This window comes from Hemitrygon akajei, chromosome 14, assembly GCF_048418815.1.
Source record: "Hemitrygon akajei chromosome 14, sHemAka1.3, whole genome shotgun sequence".
Lineage (NCBI taxonomy): Eukaryota > Metazoa > Chordata > Chondrichthyes > Myliobatiformes > Dasyatidae > Hemitrygon > Hemitrygon akajei.
In genome coordinates this window covers 51,683,365-51,701,881 of record NC_133137.1, presented here as the reverse complement: position 1 = coordinate 51,701,881, position 18,517 = coordinate 51,683,365, and the positions used below count along the sequence as shown (strand labels likewise).

Sequence of the window (18,517 nt, the reverse complement as noted above, 5' to 3'; positions counted from 1 at the left end):
TCTGATAACTAATCTGTTTGACTCATTGTCGGGCAGTTGTTCCCTCACACTATCATCTTGTTCATCAATGAATCTCTCCCATACTAATATGATCCCTAATATTCTCTCTGTCCCTCATCATTTTCCCCGCATCTTTAAACCTACTCTACCTCCACCAACTCCTAGGGCTGATGAAGGTTCATCCACATGATTCATTAACTCCCTTTCTTTCTCCAAAGATGCTGCCTGGCCCGCTGATTAATTTCCAATACCATCTGCCTTTACACTGCAGACAAGTGCTTTGTTTAATTTTAAACTGTAATCCGTACAATTACTAACATGCAATATTTCAGTGTTTGTCACAAAGCTTAAAGAATGCAAAGGAAATGTGATCATTTGATAATGATGTAAACTTCAACGCCCCCAGGGAGAGACCTAAGTACAATAGTGACCACAGCAGGTGCTGTCATTTCCACTTGCTCGCAGGAAACGACTGGAATAACATCCAGTTCTATTGAAGTAGCACACACTGTGCTAACTTTGCACAGAGGAAAACAAGAGGAAAGTGGGTGGGGGTGGGTAACACATATTATTAGCTGCTATTATTATGCTAATTAGTGCCCTGGACCCATCCATGATATGCCTGAAAACAAACTGAAGCCGTTAGTGAGAATTATGAGGAATAAAACTCCAATAACCCACACCTGGGATTCAGATGTGCTGATGGTTCGGCATCTGACTCACTCATTAGTCCGAACTGTGGGCTGGGGTGTGTGGCTGGTGCTGGGGATGTGGTCTGAAATACCATGGTTAAGCGCACGGGTGGGTTTGTAGTTAGAGGATCCAAAGTGCCCATGCACTTTCTGCTCCCTTTGCGCTCAACAGGTTCATCTTAAAGTCTATTTATACCACTGCCTAACATCTAAAGCTTATGTTGCTGGAGTAACATTCAATCATCTGGAACATTTGCCAGTCTGACACTGCCCAAGTCCCAAGAATGCCAGATTATTGGAAAGCTGAAACGATATTTAGGTCACTCAGATGCAGGCAGTTCAATAAGCAAGGCAAAGGATAGGGCTCAAATGCAGACGAGGGGAATTATGTAGATGGACAAAAAGGTCAGCATGGATGTAGTGGGCCGAAGAACCTCCTTCTACACCATATAACTCTGTGACTTGGCCCTAGGGTCAGTACTCGGAGAAAGTGTGGAAGGTAGGGCTAGCCAATGTAGAATGTGTCCACAGGGACACGCGGTACAAATCCCTGGAAAATGTAGCTTCCCTGTTGCCATGTTGATCCTGAAGACTTTCTTTGGGTGTGTGGCTGCCTTGGGAGGTGTGTGAAGTTTCAGTGTTGTGCTCGGCAGGGTTCCACCTGTCTCCCATGCTGAGGAGACTGGCCCAGTCATGGTACATAGTGCCTGGCCAACTTATCAGTAGGTACAGTCATAGAGGAATCCTTCAACTGTGAAGCTGCTGGACAATGATTGGCACCAGCATCCAATGGCTAAAGTGGAGAGAGATCTTACTCAACTATCCAAGCATTCTAAGACATTTGGGCAAATGTTTTGTCTCTGGAATAGATAGATAGATACTTTATTGATCCCAAAGGAAATTATGGTGTCACAGTGGCATTGCAAGTGCACAGATATAAATATTAGAAGAGAAGTAAAAAGAATAAAAAATAAGTTACCTCAAACAGTCTAACAAGAGTGGGTCATCACTTCCCCGGCTATAGGTTATCTCATTATAGAGCCTAATGGCTGAGGGTAAGAATGACCTCATATAGCGCTCTTTGGAGCAGCGCTGTTGTTCTTAGTCTATTACCGAAAGTTCTCCTCTGTTCAGCCAAGGGGACGTGCAGAGAGTGAAAAAAAATGTCCAGAATTACCAGGATCCATTGTTCTACCACAGCCTCCAGCGTGTCTAGTTTGACTCCTATAAATGAGCCAGGCTTTCTAATCAGTTTATTGAGCCTATTGGCATCACCCGTGTTGATGCCATTGCCCCAGCACATCACCACGTAGAAGATTGTATTGGAGACAACAGACTGGTAGGACATGTGAAGGAGAGGCCTACATAGTCCAAAGGACCTCAGTCCCCTCAGGAAGTAGAGGTGACTCTGGCCCTTCTTGTACACGGCCTCTGTGTTGGTGCTCCACTCAGGTCTGTCATCCAGGTGCATCCCCAGGTACTTGTAGGTCTTCACCATATCCACATCCTCACCATCAATAGTAACGAAGAGCAGTGCAAGCTTAGACTTCCTAAAGTCCTTCACCTTCTCATTTCTCTTACCGTGTTATGGTCAGGTCCGAAGTCCGCATCCCGGTTCTTGATCCGGTCCGCGGACTCTGGGTCCTTTGACCGCCCCTCGTTTCACCTTGAACTCAAATAGTCACACCTGAGGATCATCTTAGCTTGGTTGGGCTCAAGGAGATGCACCTGATGCCTATCGGTTGGCTGTGAATATAAGGGGCTCTGGGATAGTCGGGGGCGGGGGGTCGTCCTGTCCGTCCCGGCTTGGAGTACCACTGTTAATGACGAGTTCTGTGATTGAGTTACGGACTGGGCTGCTCCGTAGCCACCCGAATCTTCCAGCCGCAGTGAGTCTTGAAGTCACCCTGGACCGAGCTCCCTTCCTACCCCCTGCCTCTGTCGGGTAAGCCAGACCGGATTGCTGTTGCCCGGTGAAGGGCTCTGCCCCTTCCCCTCCCTTGCCTCCATCAGGTAACTCAGGCCAGATTGCCATTGCCCGGTGAAGGGCTCTGCCCCTTCCCCTCCCTTGCCTCCATCAGGTAACTCAAGCCAGATTGCCATTGCCCGGTGAAGGGCTCTGCCCCTTCCCCTCCCTTGCCTCCGTCGGGTAAGCCAGACCGGATTGCCGTTGCCCGGCGGGGAACTCTGCCCCTTCCTATCATTCGCCTCCGATGGGTTGTGCCCCGCGACCTGCCTAGGCCCCTGTGTCCTGCCTGGGAGGTCTGGGCCCTGCCCAGGAGTTCTGTGGCCCGCCCAAAGGACTCTGCCCCTTCCTATCCCTCGCCTCTGACAGGTTGTGCCCCGCGACCTGCCCAGGCCCCTGTGTCCTGCTTGGTCCTGCCCGGTCCTGGTCCTGCCCAGGGATTCTGCGGCCCGCCCAGTGGACTCTGCCCCTTCCTATCCCTCGCCTCCGACGGGTTGTGCCCCACGACCTGCCCAGGAGCCCCACGACCTACCCAGGAGCCCCGTGACCTGCCCAGGCCCCTGTGTCCTGCCTGGGAGGTACAGGCCCTGCCCAGGAGTTCTGCAGCCCACCCAGGGGTCTATCCTCCCAGCGTTCCTAGTCCCAAGAACCCATCCTCTAGCCAAACCTCAAGACCTCAGCCTCAAGCAAGCCTCGAGACCCCTGCCTCTATAGCCAAGCCTCGAGACCCCTGCCTCTATAGCCAAGCCTCGAGACCCCTGCCTCTATAGCCAAGCCTCGAGAGCATCTCTGAACTCCAGGATCCTCTCTGAATGCCACGGTCTCCACACCTTGTCCTATCCTTTAGCTTGTCCCGTCCTGCCCTCAGTACTTCAGTGCCTGCGTCCTGCATTTGGGTCCAGTCTCACGTCCCCTTATGACAGACTGATGTTGAGCTGCAGATGATTCAGGTTGCACCATTTGACAAAGTCCTCCAGCAGGGCCCTGTATTCATCCTCCCATCCTCCCTTTATACTCCCAACTATTGCTGAGTCATCAGAGAATTTCTGTAGATGTCATGACTCTGTGTTATCTAAAGTCTGAGGTATACAGGTTAAACAGGAAGGGAGCCAATACAGTCCCCTGTGGGGCCCCAGTGATGCTTGTAGCCATGTCTGACACACAGCTCTGAAGCCGCACAAACTGTGGTCTACCAGTGAGGTAGTCCATTATACAATGGAGATGCCAACCTGCATTGAAAGGAGCTTCTCCCCACCAATGAGACCTGTATGGTATCGAAGGCACTTCAGAAATCAAAAAGCATGATCGTCACAGTGCTGCCCTGCTTGCCCAATTGGGAGTGGGCTCTGTTCAGCAGGTAGATGACAGCGTTGTCAACTCCAATGTGCTCCTGGTAGGGAAACTGCAGGGGTCAAGGACTGAACTGACCAGGGGTTGGTGGTGAGGCAGGACCAGCCTCTCTAGGGTCTTCATGATGTGTGAGGTCAGGGCCACTGGATGGTAGTCTTTCAAGGCTTTTGGTTGTGGCCCTTCTTGGGTACTGGGACCACACGTGATGTTTTCCACAGTCGGGACCCTTTCCAGGCTGAGACTCGGATTGAAAATGCTCTGGAGAACTCCACACAGCTGCTCAGCACACTCCTTCAGGACTTTGCAGTTCACAACGTCTGGTCCCAATGTTCTGCAGTGTCTGAGTTTCCCCAGAGCCCTCCTCACCTGCTCAGTAGTGAAGGTGAGTCCATGACGACTGGGCAGCTGGAGAAAGGTGGGGGCAGGGGAGGTGTGGATCGAGAATTGACCAACTATCAGGACTTATCCAGGATGATTCTTCCTATGTGTTCAGAACCTCATCACCAGTGCTAACCTCTTTCAAGACTGGAGCTGACATTAGACCTCCAGGAATAATTCCCCTTCATGCAGAATGTATGGAGAAATGTGGAGGTAGCTCAGTACAAATGCCAGCTTATTCTCAACCATGCTCCCCAAAGTGAAGAGTCCACACACAGACTGGGTGATACTGTCTTGACTATCTTCATTCCATTGCCAAGGGTGACCCTGAGCTTCCAGCTGTCTGCCAGCTTACCCCGTTTTCACTCAGATCCTTCCTCTTTAGCTTCCTAGACAGTTCCAGTGAAGAGCAATGCAACATCAGTACCAGCACCTTATCTTCTGACAACTACAGTCCTCTGATAAATTCAGAACTCAACTTGTCAATTTCAGATAAGCTATCTTTTCAGTTTGTATCAGGAATGAGCAATTCTGCTGGTTCCAGAACTCCCTGTCTTATTTCAGATCTGCAGCATCTGTGGTATATTGTGGCTGACGGTCCCAGCACTGTTTTTGCTCTGTGACCAGTGCACTCAAAGCTCCTGAGTACTTGCTGCAGTGTGCAATCAACTAAGATGCAAACTACAACAGAAATCTCTGGGGAAAGGCCACCATTTACAGCCATAGATTATTTTTCTCTGTACCTCATGTAATTTTATGAGTGCAACTAGCAACCTACTACTCGGAAATCACATTGACTTGATCTCCAAATGCTGAGTGGTTCTAGCATTATCTGTTTTGTCACTCTGTTTCTCTCTCCACAGATGCTGCCTGACGTACTAGTATTTCAAGCATTTTCTGTTTTTATTTCAGATTACCAGCCGTTTTTGGATTTTCAAATGCCTGACTCTCAATCTTCAGCCATAAGACCATAAAACCATAAAGATGGGAACAGAATTAGGCCATTTGGCCCATCCAGTCTGTTCCAACATTCCATCATGGCTGATCCATTTTTCCTCTCAGCCCCAATCTCCTGCCTTCTCCCTGCCCTGACCAATCAAGAATTTATCAACCTTTGCCTTAAAAATACATAAAGACTTGGCCTTCACAGCTGCCTGTGACAAAAAATTCTACAGATTCACCACCCTCTGGCTAAAGAAATTCCTCCTTATCTCTGTTCTAAAAGGATGCCTCTCTAATCTGAGGCTGTGTCCTCTGGTCTTAGACTCCCCCACCATAAGAAATATCCTCTCCACATCCACTCTATCAATGACTTTCACCATTCAATTGGTTTAAATTGACATTCCCCCTCATTCTTCTAAATTCTGGTGAATACAGGCCTAGAGCCATCAGATGCTCTTCATATGACAATCCTGGAATCATTTTCGTGAACTTCCTTTGAACCCTCTCCAGTTTCAGCTCATCCTTTCTAAGATAAGGGGCCTAAACCTGCTCACAGTACTCCAAGTGAGGCCTGACCAGTGCTTTATAAAGTCTCAATATTAGATCCTTTTCAATGTGAACTATGTACATATAAAGAGGCCTAGAAATTGTATGCACCATATATATTCTCAATATAGTCACAGAGTCATAGTTATCCATCATAGGAACAGGCCCTTTAGCCCAACTCATCGATGCTGACCAAGGTACCTACCTGAGCTAGTTCTATTTGCCTGTGTCTGGCCATATCCCTTCACACCCTTCCTATACATGTAGTTGTCCAAAAGCCTTTTAAACATTGACCAATTCCTCTGGCCACTTATTCCACGCAGCCTTCACCCTCTGTGCGGAAAAATTTGTCCCTTAGGACCCTTTTAAACCTTTCCCCTCCCACCTTAAACCTTTGCCTTCGAAGTATTAGACTTCCCTGTCCTGGGGTAAAATGTGACCTTTTCTATGCTCCTCGTGATTTTATAAAGCTGCATAAGCCTCAACCTCCAACACTCCAGGGAAACAGTCCCAGCCTCTTCAGCCTCCCCTTACACCTCAAACCTTCCGGTCCTGGTAGCATCCTCGTGAATCTTTACTGCATGCTTTCCAGCTTAATGAAATCCTTCCTATAGCTGGCCAACTTGAACTGAGCACAGTATTCCAAATGTACAGCCTAGGTGTCGTGCCATCTGTTAGAATGGGTGAGGACAGATTGGTGTGGGTCACAGCCTTCATCTGGAATTCTTGGATTAAGACACCTTTGCTTAAGGAGCTTCACACTGCAGCAGAATGGCACAACTAATAGAACTATTGCCTCAGAGACACGGTTTCAATCCCCAGTTTAGATGCTCTCTGAGGAGTTTCATGTTCTTCCTGGCACCACAAAGGTTACCTCCAGATGCTCTGGGTTCCTCACACATTCCAAAGATGGGTGGGTTTGTCGTCCACTAGTGTATAGTGGACGAGGAATTTGATACATAAGATAAATCACTTCCAATGCTAGAAGGTCGATTGGAACTCTAGTTTGTGAAGGTGGACTTCACAGCTGGAACCACAAGTTTGAGAACCTCTATGACCTCTGTTGGGCAAGTCAGGGCCCAGTGACTGTGAATTCATGAGTCCACTGGAGGCTGAAGACAGCCTGCCCTGAGATTAGAGGACTGTGGATGTTCATGGGTAAACGGGAGGGAGGAACAGGGCTTGTTCACTGTTGTTGCTTGGTTCTGTGTTATTCTGCCATAAGTTGCCGAGGAAGGTGTGGTGACAGGCTGCCCCAGCACATCCTTGGGTGTGTTGGTGGTTAATGCAAATGACACACTCACTGTATGTTTCCATGTACTGTACATATGATAAATAAATCTGCAGATGCCGGAAATCCAAAGCAACACACACAATGCTGGATGATCTCAGCAGGTCAGGCAGCATCTATGGAAATGAATAAACAGTCGACATTTCGGGCTGAGACCCTTCTTCAGGACTACAAAGGAAGGGGGATGCCAGAATAAAAAGATAGGAGGAATGAGGCTAGTGAGAAGGTGATAGGTGAAGCCAAGTGGTTCGGAAAGGTAAAGGGCTGGAGAGGAAGGAATTTGATAGGAGAGAAGAGTAGACCATAGGAGAAAGGGAAGGAGGAGGGTGACCCAGGGGGAAGTGATAGGCAGGTGAGAAGAGGTATAAGGCCAGAGTGGGGAATAGAAGAGGGGAGGGGGAAGTGGCCAACATTTACAGGAAGGAGAAATTGATGCTCATACTATCAGGTTGGAGGCTACCCAAACAGAATATAATGTGTTGCTCCTCCATCCTTAGCGTGGCCTCATCTTGGCACAAGAGAATGCCACGGACCAACACGTCAGAATGGGAATGGGAATTAAAATGTCTGGCCACTTCCCACCCACCTGGCTTCACCTATCACCCACAAAATGCTGTAGGAACTCAGCAGGCTAGGCAGCATCTACGGAAAAGAGTAAAGTTGGATCTTGGCCCAAAACGTTGGCTGTTTACTCTTTTCCACAGATGCTGTCTGCCCTGATGAGTTCCTCTAGCATTCTGCATGTGTTGCTTTAGATTTCCAGCAGCTACAGCTTTCTCTGTGCTTGTGTTCACCTACCACCTCCGTCCACCCCCACCCCCCCCCCCCACCTTTTTATTCTGGCATCTTCCCCCTTCCTTTTCAGTCCTGAAGAAGCGTCTCAGCTCAAAATGTCAACTCTTTATTCATTTCCAGGGATGCTGCCTGACCTGCTGAGCTCCTGCAGCATTCCGTGTGTGTTGCAATGAAAGGAAAGGACTTTCTTTTGAAGTATTAAGTTGTTATGATTGTAAGAAACTAATATTAGTCAAAGAAAACAAGATAAATAAGTGGAGAAAGATAAGGGAACAGGATTTGGAATTGGTTTCTTATTGTCACAAGTACTGAGATACAGTGAAAAGATTGTTCTGCACACTGAGGGAGAACAAAGTAAAACAGTAACAATGCAGAATAAAGTGTTACAGTTACACAGAAAGTGCAGTGCAGGCAAACAAGTTAGATTGTGAGGTCAAGAGTCCAACTTATTGGATATGGTGGAACGTACTGCCGGGGGTGGGGGCAGAGCCAGATACATTAGAGACATTTATAGGCACATGGATGACAGAAAAATGGAGAGCTACACACACAAAATGCTGAAGGAACTCAGCAGACCAGACAGCATCTATGGAAAAGAGTGCAGTCAACGTTTCAGGCCAAAACCCTTTGGTAGGACAGGGGGGCTATGTAGTAGGGAAGGGTTAGATTGATCTTTAGGTGGATTTTAAGGCTGGTACAACATTATGGGAGAAAGGGCCTGTACTATGCTGTAAAGTTCTATGTTGTGTAGAAGAGCAGCAGAAGGGGAAGGACTGGATAGGTCCAATGGGCTGAACAGCCTTCCAGATTGCTGTAAGTTTCAAAGGGGATATGGATTTCAAGCTTACATTTTGGTTGAAGCTCTGCTCCGTCTGCTGCCGGTACTGTTGCATCTCAGCATGGTTAGACTCCCGGATCTTCCTCAGCATTTCCATGGCACCTCCGTCATCCATGTTTGCCTTCCTCAACTTGTCTTCCAGATCCTGAATCACAGCCTCTGCCTCGGCAGCCTTCTCCCTCATGCACATCATGTCCTGGGTAACACAGAGCAAAGAGTTATTACACAGAGACCCCCGCCAAATACTCACAGCAGGTTTAGGGTTCTTATACTGGCTGCCAGCAAAGGCTGCACTCCCAAGAGTAGTTCACTGGAAGCTGATGGGTATCAGGGGTTGTGAAAGCAACACTTAATCATTATTTGTCTGTAAATTTAAGAAATCAGATGGAAAGAGAAGAGAGGCACTTGTATCACTCAAGGTTAGAAGTCTATGGACCGAGAGGTGGTAAACCAGTCAAAACCAAAACGGACTATTTTACACAAGTATATGAACACGTCTAATGAAAAACTTAATTGCAGCAGCATCACAAACACATATAAGCAGCGTCCACAAAAAAAACATAAATTATACACAATTGTAAAAGAAAGAACACAATTAGAACAAGAAACACCCCCCCACAAACATAGATGGGTCTGGATGAACAACATCCATGTGCCTATCTAAGACTTTCCGAAATGTCCCTAATGCCATCTGGCTCTACCTCCACACCTGGCAGCACGGTGCACACAGCCTCCACGCTCGGTGTAAAAAATCCACCTCTGGCATCCGCCCTGTACTTTCCTGCAGTCACCTTAAAAATATGCCCCCTCGTACCAGCCATTTCTGACCTAAGAAAAAGTCTCTGGCTGTCCACTCGATCCACTGTATGCCCCTATCATCTTGTACACCTCAATTCAAGTCACTCCTCGTCCTCCTACGCTCCAAAGAGAAAAGCCTCATAGGACGTTTTCTCTAATCTAGGCAGCGTCCTGGTAAATCTCCTCTCTGCCCTCTCTAAAGCTACCACATCCTTCCTATGATGAAATGAACACAACATTCCAAGTGTAGTCTAACCAGGGTTTTATAGAGCTAAAACATTACCTTGTGGCACTGGAACTCAATCCCCCAACTAGTGAAAGCGAACACACCAAACGCCTTCTAAACAACCCTAACAAGGTATACAAGGTTATGAGGGGGATAGATATATGGAGCGTGAGGAACTTTTCCCCATTTATAAAGTTGTCTAAAACCAGATAGCATAGGTTTAAGGTAAGGCGTAAGTGGTTTAGGGGACCTGAGGGTGGTTGCAATCCCAAACGTACTGCTGAAGGAAGCACATATTCTCACAACATTTAAAACTATCCAGGCGAACACCTGAATTGCCAGGAATGGAAGCCTATGGACCCAAGTGCAGGCAATTGGAATTCATACTGTACTCTTTTCTATAGATGCTGCCTGGCCTGCTGAGCTCCACCAGCATTGTATAAGTGTAGCCCTCCATTTTTCTGTCATCCATGTGACAGAAAGCCTTCCATAATATTGGCATCAGTTATTTTGGGAAACTTCTGTCTCAAATACTGAAATCCTTTGTGGAAATTTTTGTGCCTGGTGACAGCAGATTCCACCCTTGCAGTCTTGTACCCAGTAAATTCTGCTTTTGCCTTTTACGAACCCAAGTTTTTCAGTCTTACAGTTTTTTATATTCTGTGTTTTTCACCTAATCTTTCTTGTGTTTTTTGTGCAGGAGGAGGCATTTGGGGGTCAATCTGCTTGTTCATTTTTTTGTGCAGGAGGAGGCATTTGGGGGTCAATCTGCTTGTTCATTTTTTTGTGCAGGAGGAGGCATTTGGGGGTCAATCTGCTTGTTCATTTTTTTGTGCAGGAGGAGGCATTTGGGGGTCAATCTGCTTGTTCATTTTTTTTGTGTGGGAGGAGGCATTTGGGAGTTGGTGATTGTGCTGCCTTTCCTTTCTTGGTTCCATGACTAACCAGAGAAGAAGAATTTCAAATTATATAATCTATTAATAAATGAACCTTTGAACCTTTGAAGTCTCTGACCAGGTCGTTTAACTCAGATGAGGCTCACTCGGCATAAAGGGTTCAAAATCTGTATCATGTCAGTGTTGTTTTCTATTCCTGGCTGGTGCATCAGGGCATCTTCGTCTGCCCCCTCTAAACTCCATGTCTCCGGTAGCTTCAGTACTGAAGAAAGTCAAGGGATATAGCTCCAGTATTCCAGAAAATTCAATCTGTCATTTTTTGTTTTACAATATTGCTTAAAAAACACATATTTTAAAATCTGTCCGATTGGTTATTATGCTGATGTATATGGGATCTTGCTTTGTGCCTTATTGGCTACGATGTTTCCAATTCTAGAAAGAGCCATGCAGCTCTGTTCATCACCTCTGGATTTCCCAAAGTGCTTCAGGGCCAAAGAAGCTGTCCTTCAAATGTATTCAAAGTCAAAGTAAATTTATTATCAATGTACATATACATCACCTTGGGATTCATTTTCTTGCAGGCATTCACAGTAAAATAAAGAAATGCAACAGAATTTATGGAAATCTTTACATGAACAAAGACTGACAAAGAACCAATCTGCAAAAGACAAATCTTGCAAATAAAAACAAAATATCACTGCTGTACCAACATCAAACAAATGGACTGCTTTATAGATGCTGATCGAGGGTCAGAAATTGGTTATAACAGTGTTTGGGCTGTATGTTATTTCGGCATGACTCAAGACACTACTTACGTACATACAAGTCCTTTCTGCTGGTGTTAATGCAAAGTATAATTGGATAGGCTGTAAGAAGGGCACTATTTCTACCTTAGTTCTGCACAGGCTCACAAAGGTTCTAGGGAATTGCACATTAAATCTTCACTTCCATATTGATGTTCAATAATATTTTATCACCACACTACACTGCATTCCCACGAGACACAATTATTGGCCTCTCATCTTGTTAGAAATCAAAGCTGGTGAGCACGGTGTACTTTTCTAAGTGAATTTTATTGAGTTAGCAATCATAAGATTCTTTCCTGGCACATTCCTGGGAGTGTTCCTGTAGTAGCTGAAGTCAGGATATATGCCACACTCAATTGTTCCCTCAGGAAACATTACATTGATGAATGGCACTGACCACTTTCTGTCTCAGTCAAATGCTTAACTCACCTCCATAGCCACATCTCTGTACCACACAACTCCGACACTGAGTTAATTCTAATTCAAATTGCTCCTTCTGCAGTTCACATCAACTCAGGATCACAAGCTGCTCAGTATTTTGTGATTCATTGCTCCTTTTGAATCCTGAGGTCCACTCTTAATGACACATATTTACACAAGGCATACTCTTGATCTCGCTCTACAACAGAATCTTCTCACTCAATCTCTTAAGTGTCCTGGTCCACTGTTCCAAATCACCCTTTACAACATTTGGTGCCTCAGTAAAAGACATTTCCTTCCTTTCAGGCATCAAAGATCGTAATTTTGAACAGCTCTAAAATTCCACAACTCTTTCAGAACTTTTTTCCACTTCACCTTCCTCCCAGCCCATCTCTTCTCCCCATCCCAGGATGTACTTTATATTCCCATCCCTCCTGATCTTCCCTTCTCTATTCCTGAACAATCAGTCCATGGCACATGTTTAAGTTCATCCCACACATCTTCATCTCAACGTATTCCAAGCCGGACACGACAGAACTCGGGAGTACACAAACCAATTCTCATTGAGGGGTTAGCGATGGAAAGGGTGAGCTACTTCAAGTTCCCAAGTGCAGACATCTCAGAGGATCTATCCTGGCCCAACACATCGATGGAATCATGAAGAAGGCATGCCAGTGGCTCTACTTCATTGAGAAGATTTGGTACATCAACAGAGACTCTCGCAAATTTCTACAGATACATGGTGGAGAGCATTCTGACTGGTTGCATCACTGCCTGGTGTGAAGACTCCAATGCACGGCATTGAAAGAGGTTGCAGATACCTGTAGACTCAGCCAGCTCCACCACAGGCACAAGCCTCCCCACCATCGAGGACAGCTTTGAAAGGTGTTGCCTCAAGAAAGTGGCATCTATCATTGAGGACACTCACCATCTGGGTCATGCTCTATTCTCACTACTACTATCGGGAGGGAGGTGGAGGAGCCTGAAGGTGCACAGATGATGTTTCACATACAGCTACTTCCCCTTTGCCATCAGATTTCTCAACGGTCCATGAACATTACCTCACTATTCATCTTTTCCACTATTTAGTTAGTTATCGTAACTGATAGAAATTTTCATGTCTTGTATTGTACTGCTGCCACAAAACAATAAATGTTACTATACGTGTCAGTGATAATAAATCTGATTCTGATTTTGTCTCCGCGCCCTTTTCTTGTACACACCCCACACAGTAGACCCTTATTCTTGTGTCTAGGGTGTCTGGTCCACTAGGACCTCTCCCTTTGACCTCTTACCCACTCTAAATCTGTTTGTCACTAACTGCAGATGAGACACTGACCAACTCAGTTCCTTCATCACCTGTGCTTCAACCTCTCTCCCCTCTAAACTTGCAGCTTCACTATGGGCCACATTGTCATTAAACTTGTGTTAAAAGCATGCTGTTATGACTTAGGGAACTGGCTCCTGCCTTGCAGGTAGCTCAAGAGCACCCGTGTGCCAGTTCTCAGAAGCCTCTTTGTACCTCCCAACGGACCTTAACCCCGCAATGAGTAACAGCCTTTTACCTCCAACTGATCTCATTTCCTCAGGACATTATTCTCCCAGCCTCGCAGACACCAGCCCTACACATCCCACTTCTGACTCCCCGTGATTTACAAGCAACACTTCCACAGGCAGCCGCACTCTTTCAGTCTGTTCTTGTCCGTGGTTGCACTGGCACTGTTGCTGGGTCATTGTCCTGCTGAAAGATGAACTTCTTCCACAGTTTAAGTTTTCTGGCAGAGGCTAGTAGGTTTTTATCCAGGATCTCTCCGTACTTAGCAGTGTCCATCTTCCCAGCAATCCTGACCAGATCTGCAGTCCCTGCTGCTGAAAAGCATCCCTATATCATGATGCTGCCTCCATCATACTTTACCATAGGGATGGTGCTACCTGGCTGATGTGCAGTATTATAGTTATGTCACACGTACCCAGCTTAGTGTTGAGATAAAGAAGTTCCTCTTTAGTCTCATTCGACCACCAGCCCTACTTCCACGTCTTTATTGTATCTTCTAAGTGACGCTTTGTGAAGTCTTTACGGGCAAGGAAGTAATTTTTCTTTTAGCCAGGACTTCTTCCTTGCTGCTTTGCCATAGGTAGCCTTTTTGTGCAAGGCCTTAGAGATTGTGGAGCCATGAACTTCATCTCCAGCTGCAGCCGCTAACTTCTGCAGCTCACTCAGAGTGACTGTTGCAATCACAGCAGCCTCCCTTACAAGTAGCATTCTTATCCAGCGATTAAATTTAGAGAAGCAGCCTGACCTAGGCGGTGTGGCTGTGGTTTCCTATTTTTTCCACAGTGAACTGCACTGAGCTCTGAAGTATGTTCAGTGCCCTTGAGATGGTCTTGTATCCTTCCCCAGATTTGTGCTTCTCTATTATAATTTCCCTGACTTGTCTTGAATGCTTTTGTGTCTTCATTTTGATTTAGTCTGTGGAAAATCTACCATATTGCTGGAACTAACAGAGAGAGGGGGTATTTATTCTTATGAATTCATTGAAAACAGGTGATCCTCCAATTGTCTACATCAACAAATCAGGTGAGTTGGTAAGGTAATATATATATTGCACCTGAGGAAAGATAGTGTAGTAATTACAAAGGGGATGAATACTTCTTCAACCTCACAATTTTGTTTTTTTTTTAATTTTTAGTAAATTGTTGACAAGATTTGGAATTTTTCTTTTGATTTGACATGAAGCACAATGTTTTGTGGAACAGCTCAAAAAATCCAACTTCAATATATTTTAAATTTAGAAAATGAGACAATAAAATGTGAAAATTGTTGTGAGGGCTGAATACTTTTTCAAGGCATTGTATCAGGTAGGAGATACAGAAGCCTAAAGTCCCACACCACCATTTCAAGAACAGCTATTTCCCTTCAACCATTCAGTTCTTGAACCTACTGGCACAACCCTAATCACTGGAGTTTAGCAACACTACTGTAACTTCAATCTTTTTTGTTCCAATTTGTGTTCTTGTAAAAATTGTGTTTATATCCCTCCACTGAGTCAGTAAGTGACTCAAGTCAGACTACGCTAGTGAGGTACAGAGAGACCTGGGGCTGGGTAATAAGTTATCACTGACCCAGGATGAAGAATTCAGGGAATTTTGCAAGTCCAGAGGATTTAGATTGTTTTGATTGGAGGGGATTTCTCCAGAAATACATATTGGGGAGATGGCCACAATACAGGGAGTATGCTGGTCACACTGGCAGTGAAGGGAAATTGTCAGGCAAGGAATTTAAACAATTACAGAAGCCAGTAACTGTTGTCTGTTTAATTGAGGATTGGATAAAATGTTGACAGTAAACTAAAATAGAACAAAAAAGATCAGAACAGGCAAATTTAGAATATTGGCAGAATGTTACAGTGGTACACTGATATGGATCAGTATTTGTGGGACTATTTTGTTACCAAGTTGTTACTGATTCCAAAATGAATCTCAGGGTTGTATATGATGACATATATGTACTGTACTTTGATACTTTGAACTTTGACTGTAGACTGGACACAAGTTGTGGAGGAGGCAAGGGAGACAGATAATCCAACAATGGACTAAATAAATTAAAGTAATTAAAATATATGCTGATAAGGCAAATAAAGTATTGAGTGTTTCACATTTTTGGAGTAAGTTTTGGAATTGGAGATCAAATGCCCAAATACATCTGTGAGTAAGAATAGTATCACGTTCTGCTGTGATACTACCGTAATTTTAAGTACGTTGGTAATTGCAATGTTTAATGTATTTCAACTTAGAAGGCAGAAGGCTGAAATTATGCAATAAAGGACGTCGCTCTTATAAGAGACAAATGATGGTATGAAAAGTGTGTGAATTCAGGAAATAAATGTTACTTTTACCCTTACATAATGTGAGTAGCTAACCTACTGGGGATCTTGGCAGTCTTGCAGACATGTCAGCAGAATGAGAGGAGGATAATTATAAATATCTTTGGATCAAAAGGAGAGAAAGGAAAGGACTGCTATGAGTGAACATGAATGGAGGTGGCTATTTTGTGCAACTGGTTGCAGCCACCATTTTGTGAACTGATCGATGGACTGATTCTTGCTCTGGGATAACTTAATTAGATCAATTGAACATGGACATACAGAGTTTCTGATAATGATCTGCTAAACCTGAGACCATTCTCAGATAAGCAGCTGTTAATTGAGTAAAATGGCAGGTTTGCAGAAGTAATCTTGTCAATCTTGGCCCAGGGTGACCTGGTTTGATGGATTTGAACAAGTCAAAGTTGAGTAGCACAAAAGAAGTCACCTAAATTGAAGGCCACGGCCATAGAACAGTACTGCTTGTAGCACTGAGCTACATCCACTGGGGGTCTGGAACAGATCAGTCAGATGACCTTGAGCCAATGAAATTGAAACATCCTAGGCTGATCTGATAAGGATGAAGATTTTGGGAGCAAAGACAGCCACAACTCTTTGGAGACCTACCATCGTGAATGTGAAGGACCCTACATCAGACACATGGAGGTTAGATCGGGACCATGAGGAAAGCCTGGCCAGCATAGATTTCTTTTACCAGGTATTATCTTTTCCCTTTTTTGACTGTTTTTGGAAGGTCAGGGAAACTTAGCAGGTCTGCATACAGGTATTCAGTTGTGTAAATTCACATACTTGCTAGTTGAGACAATAAACATACTTGTCAGTAAATAGAGATTCTGTTTGTGCCTACCTGATCATTATTATTAAGGTGTATTCCTTGTAACCCGAGTATGAACCCACAGAAAACACCCAGCCCAAACAGGATACCTGGCTGAATACTAAAGACCTGTGCTATTCAACTGGCTGGACTGTTCACTGATACAGGTGTCCCCCGCTTTACGAATGTTCGCTTTATGCCACTTCACTTTTACAAAAGACCTACATTATTAACCTGTTTTTGCATTACAAAGAGGATTTTCGCATTTACAAAAATTTTTCCCTTAAAAATTAATGGTTCTTCGCTTTACACCATTTCGTCTTAAGAAAGGTTTCATAGCTCTACCTTTGTAAAGGGGGGGGGGGGAGACCTGTACCTCTAACCTCTCCTTTTGGCAGTTTGTGCTTCAAGCAGGGTTCAATTAAACCAATGCCGTAGAAGAAAGTGGTATCATGCCTCAAAGACTATCAACACTTACATCCATTGAGATGAAGTGCTTTGAGAAGTTAGTGATGAAACACATCAACTCCTGCCTGAGGAGCGACTTGGATCCACTCCAATCTGCCTACCAATCTGTCAAGAGCAGATGCCTTTTCACTGGCTTTTCACTCAACCCTGGAATATATGGACAGAGGAGATGCATAGATCAGGATGCTTCTCATTGACTACAGCTCAGCATTCAATACTTTCATCCCTTCAGAACTAATCAATAAGTTCCAAGACTTAAACCTCAATAACTTCTTGTACAAATGGATCCTCAATTTCCTCATTTGCAAACAGTAGTTAGTTCGGACTGGCAACAACAATTACCACAGGTACCATCAGCACAGAGTGATGCCACAACAATAAACTCTCATTCAATGTCAGCAAGAACAAGGAGCTGATTATTGACTACAGGAGGTACATGAGACAGTCCTCATCAGGGGATCAGAGATAGAGAAGGTCAGCCACTTTAAATTCCTCAGTCCTGTTATCTTGGAGGACCCTGCCCTGGGACTCGCACATAAGTGTTATTACAAAGAAAGCATGGCAAAACCTCTACTTTCTTAGAGGTTTACAAAAATTTCAACATGTCATGTAAAACTCTGACAAATTTCTACAGATGTGTAGTAGACTGGTTGTATCACGGCCTGATATGGAAACATCAATGCACTTGAATGGAAAAGCCTACAAAAGTAATGGATACAGTCCAGTCCATCACGAGTAATGGCTTCCCCACCGTTGAGTACATCTGCAGAGAGCATTGTCACAGGAAAACAGCACACATCATCAAGATCTTTGCTCTCTTCTTGCTGCTACCATCAGGAAGGAGGTACAGGAGCCTTAAGTCCCACAACACCAGGTTCAGGAACAGTTATTACCCGTCAACCATCAGGATCCTGGACCAGAGGGGATAACTTCACTCAACCCAACATTGACTGTTACCAAAACCTATGGACTCATTTTCAAGGACTCTACAATGCTTGTTCTCAATGTTTATTGCTTATTTTTTTTAATTGTTTGTTTGTTTCTCTGTATTTACTGTTGTAGGGTTCTCAGTAATATTAACTGTAATGTTAACTGTTAACTGCTAATAATAAAATGGCTTCTCTTAAGTGTTATAATGAAATGGCTTCTCTGTAATGTTAACTATGAGGTAATGTTCTCTGTAGCTGAAATGTTTGGGTTATAACTACTGATAACGGGGGGGGGGACTAACCAATGGGAGTCTTGTTATTCTATCTGTATGTGTGGGAACCGGGGTTGGTGCGCGGGAAGTTCGGCGAGGAGAAGCGAAGAGGGAGGGCATGCGGGAAGCACTCTGGTCAACCAGTGTGGTTGGTCCCAGTCTGAGGGTCAAGGAGTTCGGAGGAAAGCGAATGGTGGACCGAGGAT

At 44.9% G+C, this 18,517-nt stretch overlaps 1 protein-coding gene across 1 annotated transcript in view; it reads right to left on the bottom strand.

The window, feature by feature from the left end:
* The window catches only part of LOC140738581 (uncharacterized), a 205,506-nt gene that overhangs the window by 146,013 nt on the left and 40,976 nt on the right, over positions 1–18,517 (bottom strand). Inside the window, exon 6 of the mRNA XM_073066055.1 lies at positions 8,809–8,994. Within this exon, the coding sequence (XP_072922156.1) occupies positions 8,809–8,994 (186 nt within the window). The remainder of the gene's footprint in view (positions 1–8,808; positions 8,995–18,517) is intronic.